General features: G+C 38.8%; 1 protein-coding gene across 1 annotated transcript; it reads left to right on the forward strand.

The window, feature by feature from the left end:
* Positions 1-455: 455 nt before the first annotated feature.
* RNH1 (ribonuclease/angiogenin inhibitor 1) lies at positions 456-18,102 on the forward strand. Its single transcript, XM_081938080.1, has 10 exons — positions 456-587; positions 5,678-5,777; positions 6,430-6,600; positions 9,317-9,484; positions 10,869-11,039; positions 12,498-12,668; positions 14,408-14,578; positions 15,061-15,231; positions 16,719-16,889; positions 17,513-18,102. Exons 2-10 carry the CDS (start codon positions 5,692-5,694, stop codon positions 17,598-17,600), a joined length of 1,368 nt encoding a protein of 455 aa, XP_081794206.1. The 5' UTR covers positions 456-587; positions 5,678-5,691; the 3' UTR covers positions 17,601-18,102.
* Positions 18,103-18,459: the final 357 nt, after the last annotated feature.

Raw genomic sequence — 18,459 nt, forward strand, 5'->3', positions numbered from 1 at the left:
AAGATAATTGACTTTTGACATTAGGATTTCTGATAAGCCCTTTATTTTTATTTTCTTTTAAATATGTTTGCAGGGTGCCTATTTTACAACTGAATGTTAGTTATGTAGCCATGTTTGTTTGTAGCCTGCCTTTTACTCTCCACAAAATAGCGCGAGGGGGGCTCGCTGAGAAAGGGGAGTTTTAAAACTTCGCAGAAGGTATTTAATCTTCCTTAAATGCCTGAGGAAATAAAAACGCTGGCACGAATCTCGAACAAAATAACATCATCCTTCATCTGTGCTGCGAAAAGGGCGTCGCGAACCTTCCGTAGCAACGAAGTAATTGCCGACCTCTCAATCCATGGAAAATTCCCTATGGCCTCATCGGGATTGTGAGCAAGCCCGAACGCAACAGGATACGCCTTGGTTGGGGGTGGGCTGGGCTGGGGGGCGAGGGGGGCGGAGCAATGATGAAAGTCGGTTTCACTCTCCTCCAATTGGCTGCGAGGGAAGAGGGCGTGGCCAAAGCGGAGAAGATATTTTACCGTAAGAGGGTGGGGCTGGAGCCGAGCGACCTGTTAGTCGTTTTTCGTCTTCCCGACAGTCTGGTAAGATATTACTTCTCTTGACTTGTTCCTACTGCTTACCCAGGTGTGTCAGGGGCGGGGTGGCGGAGTGCTGGCCATGGTGTTCGTATAGTCGGGTTTAAACTAGGTAATTTGGGTTGTGGGGGGGGAATAGAAGAAAAAAAGGGGGGAGTCAAAGCCAACTGCGAACCCAAATCTTGTGTCGTTGGCAACGTAGTAAGAAAATAGCAGCACTTTCTGGTTTTCATTCCTGGTCCCAAATTACTACTTGGGGTTAATTTGTGGGGGGGGGGGGAACCCCGTTTGAAAGCTGTCCTGGATGGTATTCGTCGCCATGGGTGAATGGGCTCACGCCCTTTTCGTTCCGTTGGAAAAACACGGCTCGTTTGCAGTGAAGCAACTCTGGCTCCCTTCAAAGAAGATGACTTGACAAAACGAGGAAAGCGGATCGTTTACCGGTGACTCAGAGGCTCCGAGTCGTAGCTTCGCCCTGAATAATAGTTGGAAGTAACTTTTCGCTTGAGGAGAAAGGCCGTCTCGTTATTTTGTCTTATGTTTAAAAGTTTCTCCCGTCATTTTAGGAGTCCCGGCGCCATTCCAGGTTAGAGACGCCGTTTGGATTCCTCTGCCTTAAGGCAATTGCAGCACAGCAGCCTTAGCTGTCAAATGAATTTAATTCACTTTTATTTTCCCGAACTATGGCTAAGTGGGTGAGGTCTGCCAAAATCCAGTGAGTGGCAGCCATGACATTTTAGGTTTTAGGAAAAGTGTCCTCTGCTAAAAAGTTCCCTTTAAAGACGTTAGAAATAAAGACACCCCAATTAATCTCCCTCCTGTTTTTTTTAATAATTTGGGATTTTACTTGTATTTATAAGATGTTACTATGTATAACTATTGTTTGGTTATCTGTAAGCCATTAAGTCTTTTCTGATGGGGTGAATGTAAACTAGATTAATAATTGCACAGGCAATCTTAACTCTCTGCCCTCTAATAGTCATCTGATTTTTTTTCCTGAGCAGATGTGGTAGCACATCCTCTGAAGTTTTGGCACTACGTTGTGTATAATTCTTTGGTCATATGACCAGAAGGACTAATGAATGAGGTATAAGAAAGTTATGGCCCAATTCAGTTGTAAGGCACCAAGTTTGGTGTGGTGCTTACTTGAATAAAAGAAGTTTCAATAATTTGTTAGTTCATTTACCAGTAGCAGGCTGCTTTTAGTCTTTCTGTGTATGAGGGTGGTTTTAATTTGTGGAAGGCATTTTTCACTGCCTGTTTTCAGATTTCCTTCCATAGGAATCGAGTTCAATAATCTTTCAAATTTTTAATCATGCTTCTAATAAAAAAAATGCAACCATTTCTCAATTCTTGCTTTTGTTTATCTTCTTTCTCTCCCTCTCCCCTCCACCCACCCCCACCCCGGCTTAAAAGAAGCATTTAACTGAAGTTGCAAAATAAAACACTTCTCTCTCTATCTAGATTGTGGAAATGTGTACATTTCAAAATAATTTGGAAGAAACACTTCTGAGCCTGCCATAATGCATTACTCTTTACAATGTTCATTATAGCAGTCCAACCTTTTCCAGTTTATGTGCAAAAACTGATGCTAGTGCTGCTTGAAGGAGTTAACTTGTTAAAGTTAATGTAACTTTTAAAGCGGCAGCATTGTATGGCTCAACCAGACACCTGGGGAAAAAACCAGGACTGCTTTATGAATGGTGGAGAATATGGGCAAAATCAATTATCCAAATTTTTGAAGCATGCAGCACCTTTAATTTTAAATGTTAATACTCACATGGCTAATTGGCACTTTGGTGCTACGTATGCCTTTGGCAAGAGAAAGGAAAGAAAAATTTTGAAACATAAGCTATGATCCAGAGTTTTCACTTCAAACTTCAGGTGTGATTATAGTGCCATGAAATAACCATATATGGAACATTAAATCAGATAGGCTATAACAATAGTTTTATGAATTCTCTTGAACTCTTCTTGGTAAATAGGCAAGAAATAAATTGATAGGATCAGTTTTTAAGGAGCTCCTTGATTATATAGTTTTAAATATGACAAGCAAATCGCCATCTCAGCTGACAGTTTCTTTTGAGGGATGGCTGGTAACTTGTTCCACTTGCTTTGCCAAGAGGACACTTGGACAATGTTTAACTCTTAAGATGAATGTGAAGATGTGTATGATATTAAATTGGATTAATTGATACAGCAGATGATAGATTTGTAGCTTGATGGGGCCTTGAGACCCCAGGAATATTTACTACTACTTTTACTTATTTTTGTCTCATTTTTCCCTCTGGATAGACATTCTTCCAAACAAAACCATAGTACTGTGTGGCAACTTCATTTTTACCTTGTACGAACGCCTGTGGGTATTATGAAGGTTTAGGAGCATTCTTAGAAATAAATACAAGGCGTAGTGCTTTATTGAATGCCAGCTTCTTACTGATAATTTAATAAAAGAACCAAAAGGAAAGTAGAATGAGGCAAAGAGTAGAATTCAGTCTTTCTGAGCCTGCTATGGAATTACAGATGACAGGATAACAATTTCCAGGCTGTGTAAACATATCTAAATGGCATTGAGTTGAAAAAGCTGTGGGATGACAAAAGGTTATGGTTTTTTATTATCCACAGGAGCATTACAGTGAAAAACATAATTGGAAGTTTTGTTGTCCTAACTATGAATAGAACAGCATTCATAAAGGCTTATTTGCACCAACCATTGAGCAGCCACAGACAGTGATGGTAGTAAAATCTCCTTTTCACTGAACTGAATTTCTTGGACTTAATGGATATTATGCCTCATAATTTTATTAGAAGCAGTGCGGAGGTGGCTTGAGATTGCTTTCTTTTGGAATATCCTTTTAAATAACCCAATTGGAGGATTCCCAGTTTGGTGTAGCGGTTAAAGCACCAGGCTGAAAACCAGGAGATGTGATTTTTAATCCGGCCTTAGGTATGAAAGCCGGCTGGGTGACTTTGGGCCAATCAATCTCTCTCAGCCCAATTTACCTACCAGGTGGTTGTGGGGAAAATAGGAGAAGAAAGGAAAATCAGGTATGTTCACTGTCTTAAGTAGTTTATAAAAATATATTTTTTAAAAAACTAGCCAAGCCTAAACCCTGTTTATTTTCAAAATCTAAACAAGATCAATCTGGCTGCTTCCTTGGGAATTCATTTTCCCAAGAATTACTTGATATTATGAAGTATTTCTTTGCCCATAACTAAAGGCAATTTCTGAACCATGCTCTCTTCCCTCAGGATGGGATAATGGCTTGCATATCTGAAAGTGATTGGCAAAGCAACTATAGAGTATTTGGAATTTTTAAAAAGGGGCGTGGAGAGAAAAAATAATGGGATGATTTGAGTTGCACAATTGAGTTATCCATTCTTAAGAGTATGTTGTCATCCCAGAAATAAGCTGCTAAATCTTAGTGATTACATATAGAACAATAACAGAATACCTTATCTAATACTCCCATATCTTTGGCTTTAAGCTGGCAGTGTGGAGCAATTTTCAGCCAAGGACAGACACTATATGTCAGTGATGGTATGGTCAAGACAAACTAGATTAAACATACATTGTCCTTCCACCTTGTTTAAGCTTTAAGATAGTGATGGGGAGACCTTTTGCAGAAGTCTTAGGGATTTTCTGTTCTATAGTTACAGGTGAGATTGCAAGGTTGACTTAAAAGCTCCATGGCTTCCATTTGCTTTAGCAGTCCAGAAAAGTTGAAGATACTGAGCACAAATGCTCAGTCAGTAGATGCAACTCGATGGGGGGGGGACCCCAAGAACAGGGATTACATAGGAATTGGGGCCAAGCCAACTTATCTTCCAGGAAAAGTGGGAGTGAGTAGCACTGAAACAATACTATGCAGAACTCCTGTTCTATACAGACCTGCCTGCCTGAAAGCTGTGAGGTTTCATGTATCACATTTTGACAGCTGGAAAAAAAAATCCAGAAATAGATTTTTGTTGCCCTAAGAATTTAAAGTTTAGAAATTGAAAGTGAGTGAGGTTGACAGTCTTTCTATGTATTCAGAATGAACAAACTAATTTGCACACTGCATAAAGCTGCTCATCCCTTCGGCAGTTATAATTATGGTGAATTCACTATTAGAACATCACTTCTATGTGGGCAAGATTATGTGTAGAATGCATTGGTAGTTAGGATGAATATTAAGGCCAGGTTTACTAGTACTGATCAATTACCTATTTTCTGGAAGGTTATCTGATGTGAATAATCATTGGAATGACCTGTGTAAGTCACTTAAATAACTCAGTTTATGCCAAGATTCATTTATAAATGTGTTAAGGAAAGATTTTACAAACTTGTGAGCGTCTAGAGTCCACAGGACCTATAGTAACTCAGGCATGTATTCCTGCAGAAATTAAGTTTACTTGATTGCAATTGTAACTCTTTGGAGAGATCCTGAATAATATTAGAGGCCTGGGCACTGTGTTCAGAATCAAAATACAGCATAGGCACATAACATCAGTTCACTAAGACCTACTAGTCTAGATGTGGGAAAATTTCTTGGATCTACTAAGGAAGATGACCTACCAGACAAGAAATCACCAAAGTTAAAGGAGGTAGGTTTTTTTAGGAGTGTTGAGGCTTGTGGTGAACTATCCCCCAAACCCTTGAAAATCACAGAAATGAGCAAAAAAATGGCAGTTTTTCTCAGATCTGACTAACAATTTTCCAGGATTTTCATGAGAATATTCTTGAGCTCCACTTAAAAGTACCAGGAACTATACCATGACGTTTGGTAAGCAATGCACTTGCTTTGCCCCTGTATTATAGTTCCTTCTTTCTGGTAAGCTATGCTTCTTCTTGAGTGTAACATTTCATAATTTATCTATGTGTGCTGCAAAATTATTGTAGCAGTTCTGTTCAAAAGTGTCTTTTTAAAGTTCCAAATGACTTCAGACAGAAGTATTTAGCTCTTGAGCAAGGTCGGCGTCTATGAAGAAATTCTGTCTTGAAGTGACTGTAATTGCAAAAGACCAAAAATGTAACTCCACTAGTTTGCATCCAGTCATGCATTCAAATGGGCTATTTTTTTTAACCCGAGGATGTCTTTTTCTCATCTCTGTAGTTAAAACCTCAGAAATGGACCTTGACTTGCAGTGCCAAGAATTTGAGGCATCAAAATGGAAAGAACTTGTTGAATCCATGAAACAGTACAAAACAATTAGGTAAGTTAACAACTTTTAGTGAATTTCAAGGGCTTTTTGAAGGCATTGTTTAACAATTCTAACATTTCCCTTCATGATTTGAATTGGGGAAAATTAATAATGGATTAGCACAACAATTCTTCTGGAATGTCGCTCACATGAAGGATGATATTTCTCTCCCCCCCCCCTTTCCCCCTCCAATGTTTTGCTTTCCCATAAACCCATGTTTCTCATTCTTGGAAGTTTTAAATGTGTGAACTTCAACTCCCAGAATTCCCTAGCCGCTAACATTGAAAAACACTGCATATAGTGGTTTCTCTTTCTCATTCCAGTTCATGTATTTTCCAGATGCTTTTGCTCATAAATCCTCTTTAGCCATCTTGGACAAATTGCTCCAAGCAATTTTCTATAGTAGAAAATCGTACTGAAAGCACATCGTATTATTTGATGGGGGGGAGGGGAAGGGGGGGAGAATCATGTAAGCAATCATATATATTGCTCCAGGATGTTCTTAAATACTTGAGACACATGCTATGTTGCACCTGTTAGATTTTATTCAAGCATTTTAAAAGTGTACTAATAAGCTTAGCCTAGGAAGGTGCTGTAGATGACAGATAATTCATCTGGCTAAATTAGAGCTAATGTCTAAATTAATTCCTCCCTAATTTTTTAGATTGGATGACTGCGGTCTGGGAATTAGCCATTGTGAAGATCTTTCTGTTGTTCTGACTACCAACCAAGAACTAACTGAACTGAATGTAAGCAACAATGAACTGGGAGATGCTGGTGTAGATGCTCTATGCAAAGGATTGTTAAACCCCAATTGCAAACTTCAAAAACTCAGGTAAATGTTCCTAGAATTCATAATGGTTTTAGTAGTTTTGGATTATACCTTCCACAAGTGGAAACGTTTATATAGTTATTGCCTTCCCTGTTAATCTCTTCCAAATATGGCTATGCAAGTAGCCTAGCATTTCTCCCAGGCATAAATTCTCAATATAATTCATCGTTGACTGTTATAGGCCAACTATGGTATTTATTACATCTGGTTAGAATAGCAAACGTATAGGTAGTCCTCGACTTAACAACAGTTCATTTAGTGACCGTTCAAAGTTACAACAGCGCTGGCTGAAAAAAGTGACTTGTGACCATGTTTCACACTTACGACCATTGCAGCATCCCCATAGTCACATGACCAAAATTTGGATGCTTGGCAACTGATTCATATTTATATCTGTTGCAGTGTCCCGGGGTCATGTGATCCCCTTTGACGACCTTCTGACAAGCAAAATCAACGGGGAAGCCAGATTCACTTAGCAACCCCATTACTCAACAAGTATAGTGATTCACTTAACAACTTTGGCAATACAGGTCTTAAAATGGGGCAAAACTCACTTAAGAAATGTGTCACTTAACAACATAAATTTTGGGCTCAGTTGTGAGCGTAAGGCTAAGACTTCCTATAATGTGATGTGACTCACTTAATGACAGCAATCTGGGCACTCTCTATTGCTGCCATTAGCTGAATCCCACTGGCCCTTAATCAAGGACCTCCTTCACCATCCAAGCCATTTCCACATTGGTCCCTCCCAGCCCTGAGCATCAGAAAGATAAGGGGCTGTCTCCTCTATCTCCTTAACCCCCCAATACCCTCTTTTCCCCCATCTCTGCCTGTTTGGCTACCTGCCTCCCAGCTTCCCTTGCCACCAACAAGCCTGCCACATTGTGTGTCACTACTGTACCAGCCAGGGCCTTCTTTGCACTCCTTTCTTTTGCTGCAGGGCTGCCTGGGTCTCTAACATAGCTGGAGAAAAAGGAGAAACAAAAGAAAGCCCTGACTGGCACAAAAATGTAGGCGTTGGACAAAGAGAGAGAGCGTTCCCACTGGCATCGGCACAAAAAGTGCTGTGGGCAAGGCCCCAGCTGCTGGAGAACTGATGTGTGGCAATAGGCAGGACTGGGTAGTGTGGGCAAAAGACAGCCGTAAATGCAAGTGGGCCTGACTTTTGTTCACATGACTGCAGGGGTCCCGCAGGGGCTGAAACTTCAAACATATAAGTCCCTTCCTTCAACAACTTTGTAATTTCAAATGGTCATTGAATGAGTGGACGTTAAATAAGGACTACCTTTCTGAAAACAGCCAGTATAGGAGATTTACAGTCAACTACATTCAAATGATTTTTCAAGTTGGGTTGATAGGATAATCACTTTACACTCCTTTTCCCTGGGGAAAACTTCCTTTGTTTCCACAATAATCTCATATAATAAATAAATAAATAAATAAATAAATAATAAATAAATAAATAAATAAATAAATAAATAAATAAATAAATAAATCATAAAACTCAAGTTCTTTTGCGTTGAATAATGCTAAGAGAAGAATATGGAAGTTTGAATTCTCACGTCTCTAAAGGAGCATTGATTTCATATAGCAAGGAGAGCATTATATTGGTATTTAATTGGAATGAGGGCTGTTGTTTAGATGCACCTTGACATAAATAGGTAAAATGTGTAATTATTGAAAAAGGCACATATACATTGATTCAGCTGAGAAATGAAAACTAGTATAGTGGGATCAATCGGTTCTATGCCACCCAGTCAGTGTCAACTCTTAGCAACTACATAAGTAGAGTTTGTCCAGAAAGGAACAGCACACCAACCTACCATTTAGAAAATTGCTGCTTGTTATACGTGTCTGAAGCACTACCTTTCAAGGCAGTTATTCGCTTTATGATCATATAGCTGTAATATTGTTGATAATATACATTACAGTGGTCATGGCCACTTCGACCTGCCTCTCGAAACGGCTCCAATCCCCACTCAGGCAGATCTGTGGAGAAAGTGCAGGTAGACCAGAGGCCTGAGGCAGAGGCGGACTGCTTCCCTGGGGAGTTTGTTGTTGCCCCTCCTTCCTTAGTTTTGTATAGATACTGATTCTTCTCTCCTTCTCTCCAACCCCCTGGAAAAAAAAAACCCATGAGATTTCCAACTGCTTTAGATTATAATTTTTTTTAAATTTTGAACCAGAATTTCAGAACCAAATTCCGAAAAATTGAGGTCCAACATAATTAAAGCATGTCAGGTTGGCGAAATCAACAATTATTGGCAGTTGAGTCTCTGGGGATTCAAACAGGGATTTCCAGCTTTTGTTAGTAAATGCCAAATATTGAATTCTACACTACTTGTATGCAAAAGAGCTGAACATTTTGCTCTTTATATTTATAATTGCTTGCCAATTTTGAGATGGCACATAAGAGATACGATGCATCAACATTATTTCTAGGGTTTATTGCCAGTCATTGAACTCATAAAGAAAAAACAGGAAGAGCTGCCCTGCTGGAATAAAGGAGTGATATTCGGAGAAGTGTAATTTGCCTTAATGTCTTTCAAGCGACTCTTGACATGGCGGCTCTCGAGAATGAGATTTGTGGCCTTCAAAAATGTGTTTGTTTGACTGCCATGTTCCAGCCAGCATGACCACAGCGTTCAATGAGATGATACTTGCTATCCGCTCCTACTCTCAAGCATTAATGGAATTTACACCTATTTCATTATTCCAGGTTACGGAACTGCAATTTAACTAAAGCTTGCTGTGAGAAGCTACGTTCTGTAGTTAGCAAATCATCTCTGACAGAACTACACCTGGGAGATAACAGTTTGGGCTCCTCAGGTGGAAAAGCACTGTGCCAAGGACTTGTGGATCCAAACTGCCAATTAGAATCACTACAGTAAGTATTTGAAGTTCTTCAGTACATATAAGACAGCAAATATGTTTTAGTTAGAAGTTTCTCACTTTAAAAAGCTTCTTTTTCACCCATCTTGTAAGAGAATTGGATAAACCAGCAAAAATTAGGAGAGAGTATGGAATAGTGGTTGAGGTACTAAGATTGAGGAGATCAGTCATGAAATTATATCAAATGAGGGATTCAAAGTCATGAGTTTTCACTCAGACTAAGCTAGCAATTACATGAGTCTCAGGGAAGGTGGACTTGGCATCTTTACAATGATTCATCCTTGTAACAGTACTCATTTTAGATATCAGGTCATTGACTTTTCAGCGGCCCTGGTTTCTGTTTGTTACTGCTTAATACCTAGTCTGCTAATAGTAAGTTTTCTGTCTTGGAAATCTCAGAGATTTCCCAATTTTATTTATTGATGAGGTTGTACATCTGTATACAGATTTCTTGTAATAATGGCACGGGATGCTTCTGGATTCTTAATTCTTGCTCGATGAGTATGAAACATTTATGATTGCGGTGGCCTTCGTACAGATTATCTGGTGTGCCAGTTGTGCTCTTTCCTGAAACGAGATTTCTTAACATATCTTGTAGTTGTTATGGCTTAGTTTCATTTTGGCAGTTGCAACATTTAAGTGGGTCTGTGAAGACCACTTGGAAACTACAGGTTGAGTATAATGCAGCAGTGCAAGTAGATTGTGGGCATATCTTGTTTTGATCAAGTAGCGACTCTGCTCTGTATTGGTTATTGCTTAGGGCCCGGATACCTGCACAACATCCTTCCTCTGGTTGTTTCTGCCCATTCCATAAGATCTGGCAGAATCAGCATGCTCCAGATTTCCATTACTCCATTAACAGCGCCATCCTTTGGGGATATTGGAGACATGTACTCTGTGCCATTTCTGCTTTCTGGAACCACATTTCCCCCCAAAATGCACATGGTCCCAATCCTGTTGTGTTTTCAGAAAGGCTTGATGACCTGAGTTTTCCTTGGCAAATCCTTGGCCAGGTGGTTTATGAATCCAGTTGCTGAACTCTGTTTTATGATGTGTAACTAGTTTCATTAATTTTCCTGACTTGGGTTTAAACACTCTAATTATTATTTGCTTGCTTGTAAACTGGATAGATAAACTTGCTTTCTTACTTCAATCTTATCAATGCTTTGTTGGCTGCTTAGAGTTGGTGTTATGATGGAGACCGGCTAGAGGTATATTAATTAAATAAATAAGAAAACTAAACAAAATTGGGTTGGAAAGACTTAGAATAACTTTGAATGTACACTAATTGGCATACATTAAAATGAAATTACGTTTCAGAATTTCAGAAAGCTCCGCCATAGGTTATTAATATGTTAACTCACTCCTCTCTCTTATAGACTACAATTCTGTGACCTCACAAAGGAAAACATAGAAGCTCTCTGCTCTGTACTGTGTGTCAAATCGTCCCTGCAAATGCTCAACCTGAGTAATAACAAGCTAGGAGATGAAGCAGTGAAAAACCTCTGCCAAGCCTTGGTGAAGGGCTCTTCTAACTTGCAATCCCTACAGTAAGTTCATATTTGTCTGGAGTTCTTTCTTGTGGGATATGTCACGGCTGAGAATTTTCTAAAGAAGTGGGTGTCTACCTTAAAGGGTAATCCACCCAAGATGGACTGTAATAGAGTGAACATTTAAAACAGTTTAAGATTGGAATAGCTATTTCAGTTATTCAGAGTTCAGAATAAAACAGATTTATTACCCTGAGGTAAAATGGATGGCCAAGTGTTACTCTAAAGCAGGGGTGTCAAACTCAAGGCCTGTGGGCCACATCAGGCCCACAATGTGGGCAGAAAATGTAAGAGGCTGGCCCCCGTGGCTTCAGCCCAGTCTACCCAATGCAAAGAGGGAACATCAAGCCAGTGTGGCTTCAGCTACCCAATGCGAAGAGGAAACATTGGCCCAGCGTGGCTTCGGTCTGGTCTACCCAGTGCAAACAGGAAACATGCCAGCAGTTTGGGGAGTGTTGTCAAGCTGGCCATGCCCACCTAGTTGGCAACGCCCACCCAATCGGCCACACACAATACCCCCCCACACACACATGAGGTCAACACCCTTGATGCGGCCCTCAATGAAATGACACCCCTGCTCTAAAGTAAGAAGGGCAGCCAATAAGTAAATGAATAATTTGAGTTTCAGAGTTTTATCCAAACTCAGGATAAGATGAGTTTTTATTCCACAGTTTTTATTTCTAAGTAATTCACCAAAAGTTGAAGATTAGAAAAGTGCCATTAGCCAAATTAGCCAAATTAGCAGATCCATAAGTATTATAAGCAGGTTGTCAAATGTAAATTGTCCTTGTATATTCACATATAATCCCTATTGCTAAATTATTATACTTTATCTTGCAATCATATTACAAACTACAACTTGTACTGGTATGCACTGTATGCATTAGGAAAAAAAATCTCAAACTAATAGTCTAAATATATTTTTTCTGTTGTTAGGTTATTTATAGGTTGTGTTAAAATGACTCCATTGCTCTTGCAACTATGCTGGACTGTGTTTTGTGTTAAGTACTTTTGCAACAAAATACATAACATTTTTTTTTGTCTACTGTGTGTATCCATGTGTGTGTTTTAAAAGCTTGATACATTTTAAAATCCTATTTGCCAGTTTTGTAAACTGGATGTAAATAGCACTGATCATTGATTAAATCCCTTCTTTGTGGCCCTATGATGAAACACAAAGCAGGGGACTTATTTAGAGTTCCCATTGTGTCAAAATATGTGTAATACCACAATTGTGGCTATTCTCTTCCAAGCTCAGAACAACTTTCTTTTCGTTATATGCACACCTATATACACTTAGAAATGTAAAGCTATGTGTTCTGTAGCTGCAAGATTCCCATCTAACACTGTGATTATTGTAGGCAGAATTGCTTAAAAAACAAAATTCTTTTGTCAGTTTTCTAGTGAAATCCAGTGCAGCTTTGGAACTGTTTTTTTTTTGTTGTTGTTTATTTGCAGATTAGAGAGCTGTGAGATCACACCTGCTAGTTGTGAGGACCTCAGTACTTTCCTCAGTAATACTCCATCCTTGAAAGAGTTATGCATAGGAGACAACGGCATTGGTGATGCAGGGCTAGCTATCCTCTGCCAAGGTGTCCAAAATCCAAATTGCAAAGTAGAGAAACTATGGTAAGTGGCTCCCTAAATATTGGCGGTCTTCAAATCTTGTATGAAATGTCCTTTGGTAACAAATATCAATAAGGCTTTCACAGTGGCTTGTTACGTACCAGGGGATAACTAGGTTGTTACAGCCAGATTCAGAATGGAAATCTGCTTAGTAATGTCTCTATTTTATTTCAAATTGGTAGATGGGGTTAATTTACTGCATTTTTAATATTTAAAACTATAATTCTGTTAATATGTTAAAAAAATAGTATGCATTTTCAGATATTATGGTTTTCTACCATAGGTCTTGGCAGCATACCGTATTTTTTGGAGTATAAGACGCACCTCCCCCCCCCCCCAAAAAAAAGAGCATGGAAAAATTGGTGCGTCTTAATACACTGCACACAGCCATTTTCGGCCTCTCGAAGTCCCGCACCTGCATCCCATTTTTGAAAAAAACAGCATGTTTTTCAGAAAAACGGAGGCGTTTCCCCCTTCCCCCAGTCCCCAGAAGCACTCTGCAGGCTTCAGCAGGGTTGGGGGGGAAGGCAAAAATGCCCCTGTTTTTGCGAAAAATGGCCCATTTTCCATCCGTTTTTCGCAAACACTGAGGCATTTTTTCTCCCAGCCTGCTGAAGCCTGCAGAGTGCTCGTCGGAGCCAGAAAGGACAAAAAAAAAAATTCTTGCTTACCTCTTTGAAATCTTGGTGCGTCTTATACATTGGTGTGTCTTATAGTCCGAAAAATACAATACTTTTTTTCTCCCAGTGCAAGTGAGAATAATTCATGAGATTTAAAGTGTACTCAATCTTAAATTGTATACATAGGTGTTTTTGGTATTCCCCTCTGGGGGATTGAACTCCATGTGCAATTTCTGCAATAATTCTTTATGTCTATAAATTTTATTTCTAAAGGAATGTAACATTTACCATAAATGAGTCACAAATCCCTGTTTTCATCCAAGTTTCTATAAATGACCATCTAGCCTAGTAATGGCCAATTCTTTTCTGTTTTTCTGTTAAAGATAATCTCTGATTCTGGAGTAATATCAGAGATGCTACCACCAAATGGCTGCCATCAAATGGGGGTCCCATTCACATCAAAGACTAAGGGTAGAGGGTGGTGGACAATCTTCAGGGCTCAAGTATGTTGAGAAATAGACTTGGTCTTGATATGTTTTCATTGGCCAAGGGAGAATTTTGATATATCTTTCAATATTTTTAAAAAAACAAGTTTTATTGGTTTTTACAATTTTTTTCAGGGAAAAGGCTCAAAAAGGGTATAAAATTTTTTGACAGCTACATCGTGCGGGGGAGAGCAGTCCCCCCCAAGTCTCACAACTTTTATAGACAAGAATAGAAATACATCAACATTTGAATAAAAATTAGCAGTTTTAACACTAGGTCATCGGTATATTTCAATCATTTTTTGTATCACTTCCGTAAAGGTACATTATAACAACAATTGCAATAATGTTTCAAGACACTTTTGTGATCTGAGTCTTCTAGTTGTGCATCCTCCCCCCCCCCCCCCCCCCGGTCCATTGGCAGAGCCTCAGCCCCTCCCGCCCTCATCTCTTGTGTACCATCCCCTATTATATTTCAATATTTTTATGCATTACTTACATGCTACAAGTGAATGGGGTGTAGTTTAAGGAGCAGGTATATGAAGACGTAAATAAATGTTTCAAATGAGAGAACCATTTGAATCCCATCTTAATTGTTTGTGAAAAGCTAAAGGCATTGATTTGATGATTATTTCAGGTTGTGGGAATGCAATATCACTCCTGGTGGTTGTAAGGAACTTGCCACCGTCATTGGCACCAAAGAGACGCTCAAGGAGATGAGCTTGCTGGGAAATCCTGTGAAAAACGAAGGAGTAGACTTTTTATGTGAAGGGCTGAAGAATCCAGAAACAAAACTCCAATCTCTATGGTTAGTGCATGTTTTCTTGTTGCTGCAATCGGCAATGCTGCTGAACAGGATTTGTCTAGAATGGAGGGGCAACGTAGCTTCAAGGGATTGCTTAAATGACATTCCTGCTAAGCTTTTGATTCCAAGAATCTGTAAGGTCGCCCACCCCCAGCAAATATATCCTTGCTGTGAGGAGGAAGCTCTTTAATCCTCCCTTAATTTTCTGAGCGTATCTTCGCTTTCCTGTTACTTGCCATTTTTACCGCTGAAGCCCTAAGGCCAAATGAATATGAAAAAGAGAGTTCTGCTGAAGCAAGGAAAGAATCGAGTGGGTCAACAGAACTAGGGTTACTGGGTCCTTCAGCATGTTCCATATAGTCCGGAACAAAGCTAACTGCTAATAATAATTTGGCAGAAGAGAAAACAAACAAAATCTGGGGAATGGCTTGTTGCATTGCAAAACCCCAGCATTGTAAGAAGATGCACTTATTTCTCTGCTACAGGTTAAGAGATTGTGGCTTGACTGAGGCTTGCTGTAAGAGTATTAGCTCTGCCTTCAGCGTGAACGTTGTCCTTAAAGAGCTGCAACTGGGTGGCAACTCCATTGGAGATGCAGGAGTGATTGAAATCTGTGAAGGTATCAGGAGCTCAAAATGCAACCTTGAATCCCTCTGGTGAGTGAAAGTGTAAACCTCTCTTATCCTTTCTGTATACTGCTATATGGGGGATTTTTCTAACCCTGTTTTTCAAACTTGGCAACTTCAAGTTGTATGGACTTCAACTCTCAATTCCAGAGACAACCTACTGGGTGGGAAATTTTGGGAGTTGATGTCTATACATCTTAAAATTGTCCAAGAACATGAATACCCTTTGGGTGTATTAATCCAGGAGATAGCTTCCTGTGAAAAGTTGGCCTACACTAAAGCAATCGGATTCTTTTAGTAAGAAGGGGGATTATACTCAAAATCAGAATGAATAAAAAGGAACAGCACAGGGCATTAGATTTTGGTATTTTAAATGCCTGATCTTCATCAGGTTCCCATGACTCTCACACTCTGTCATAATTCCACAGTTTTAAGGACTAGACAATTATCATTGAAGGTGCAGGATATCAGATTATGTAGTTTAGTAATTGCATTTGGGGGCGATATATAAACCTATTCAACTGTGTTCTATATACTAATTGCTATTTTGTTAGATACATTAGCCAATTTGGGTGCCTTTAAAAAAAAGCATAACCTTATTTAGGCAAATATAGGGTAGAGATTGTTTCTAAAGGTAGATGTGACAATCACAGTTGTCTTCACCAAAGCAAAACCGATGTACAGTAGAACCTCTGGTCACGACCATAATTTGTTCCATAACTTTGGTTGTAAACCAATTTGCATGTGACCCGAACCTAATTTTGGAAATTTGGCGCTTAGAAAAAAAATTGTGCAAAAGGGGAAATAGGCTGCAAAATATATATATATATGAATTTTTTGGTCAGAACCTGATTTAGTCATGGTCAGAAGCGTTCATGACCAAAGGTTCTACTGTATGCCACAAATCTTTGGGGAAATCAAATGGTTTCACTGATTTTGTGCTGATTGAAATTTATTTAAGGGTATTGGCCACAGTATTTAGGTATATCAGCTACTTTTTAAGCCTTCCTCTCCCTCCCCCCCCCCCCCCAGGGGTTTATTGAAGATTAAGTAATACAGAACAGGTAGTCCTCAACTTACAACTAGTTCATTTAGTGACTGTTCAAAGTTACACCGGCACTGAAAAAAGTGACTTATGGCTGTTTTTCGAACCTACAACCATTTCAGCATCAGGTGATCAAAATTCAGACACTTGACAACTAATTCATTTATGATGGTTGCAGTTTCCTGGGGCCATGTAAACGCCTTTTGTAGTTTTCAATGGGGCAGCTAAATTCACTTAACAACCATGTTACTAACAGTATAACTTCTGGTTGTATCTTAAAAAACTAAAAGCTTACTGTTCCCTAAAATCAATGAAACATTTTTGAGGGTTGGAACAGTTGTTGTTTGCAAATAGAGGCTATAGATAGGAACTGCCCTAACTATGTAACTAGAGCTAAGTGTTTGTTTGGTTTCTTTTCATTGTTCCAGTTTTCTTTTAAATGTTATTTGGTGTTATTCCAACTTCTTCCTAGGCTGGGACAGTCGAGTGTTACAGCAGCTTGCTGTGATGCACTTGCCAAACTTATAGTTGAGAAACCTTCTCTACGAGAACTGGATGTGAGCTACAGCCAAATAGGGGACGAGGGTGTGTTGAAGTTGTGTGAAGCAGTGAAAGATCCAAACTGTAACCTGAAATATCTAATGTAAGTATCTCTTGGTTAGCATGTGAGAACGAGGGTAAAGGGGTCGTTTAAGAGTACTTCTAGAAAAATGGAAAGGATTCAGTCTGCAATGGTGTTCCGATTAAAAACTACATACAGTTTTAATAGAGCTTCCTAAACTGCTCTCCACCAATTGCCTTTGTTATATTTGCAGTCAGTCTAATTATTTCCAGGATGATCAATCACCATTTTAAACATTTCAGAAGCTTTTAATTGAGCGCCTAATCGATTGATTGAGTTGGGCATGTTTTTCTTGAGTAGCCTTGCTCAAAATCATTCAGGATTCTTCAAATGCTCTTGATGTTCCTTCAAAGCGATTTGCCCTCAAATGGGTCATCTTTAGAAACACGGTTCTGGTTGATTGAATCTTAATGTTAGAAAGAGCGTTAGTTGAATGCCAGCCTTTGAGGTAGCCAGAACATCCCCCTCTATGGGAAGTAGCCTCACTAATGGAAATGAGATTTTATGTGTTTTATTGTATTATTAGAGATGTGATTACCAACTTTGAGTGATTTTATCCTTGTCTGATGTTTCTAGTGTACTTCTAGATGAATTCTCATCTGTAATCTATAGTATTAATAACCAGAATGAAATTCTTTTTGCAGCTTGTATGACACTTATTGGACTTCTGAAGCAAACAAGAAGGTGAAGGAGCTGGAAAAAGTGAAGTCTGACTTTCAAGTGGTTACATGAGTGGGGAAACTTTGCTGGGACCATTTCTTGTCTTCTGTTGATCTTTGTTTTATAAACCAAGTTACTAGCCGAGTGTTTGTTTGTTTTTTAATTTCAGAGTTATGGGCATAATGTGATGTACCCAAAAATTCCATTCCAAGTTAGGAATATGATAAAATGTTGAGGTAGTTCTGGAGAAAGCTTTTAGGTCTATATCAAATTAAAATATATGTGTAAAACCAGGTTGGTGGGCTTTTTACCATTTGGAAAAAAAGAGAAAAGAAGAGTAGAACAAAGTAAAATAAATTTCTGGCCCACTGTCATAAAGCAATAATGTAGATTGTGTTATTTTTTTCCAGGGTAGGAAATAGAATTGTTTAGATAAGATTAATTAACAACATTGCTCACTTTGATAACCAACAAAATACAGTTATATCATATTTTCTGCTGAAAGTATAAATGATCATCTCTCTCTCTCAGCCTATGTAGCTTTATTAAAAAATAAAGTTTGTTTGCAAAGATATATTTAGGATTTTGTCTTTTGTTGAAAGAGACACTAAACATTTACATTAATTTATTTTTATATATTCATGGATCAATACAATTTTTATTTTATGTTACTACATTTTTTTAAAGCCTGTACAATGCTAATGCTTTGCTTTTTTCTTCCTTTCCTAATTTTAATTAACCATAATATGTACCTATCTGGTGAAACATCCTATGCTAATTATTTACATTGAATACCGTCTCTGAGAAAATAGAGAGTTTAAGTGATGGGCAATGTGGTGGATACATTTCTGTTCTTATTCTAACATGATATTCCGGTTCAGTAGATAACTAATCTATGTTAAATTTCAGTATGCCTTCCTAAAAGTTTATT

The sequence above is a fragment of the Natrix helvetica genome (assembly GCF_964273705.1).
Source record: "Natrix helvetica genome assembly, chromosome: 1".
Classification (NCBI taxonomy): Eukaryota; Metazoa; Chordata; class Lepidosauria; order Squamata; family Natricidae; genus Natrix; species Natrix helvetica.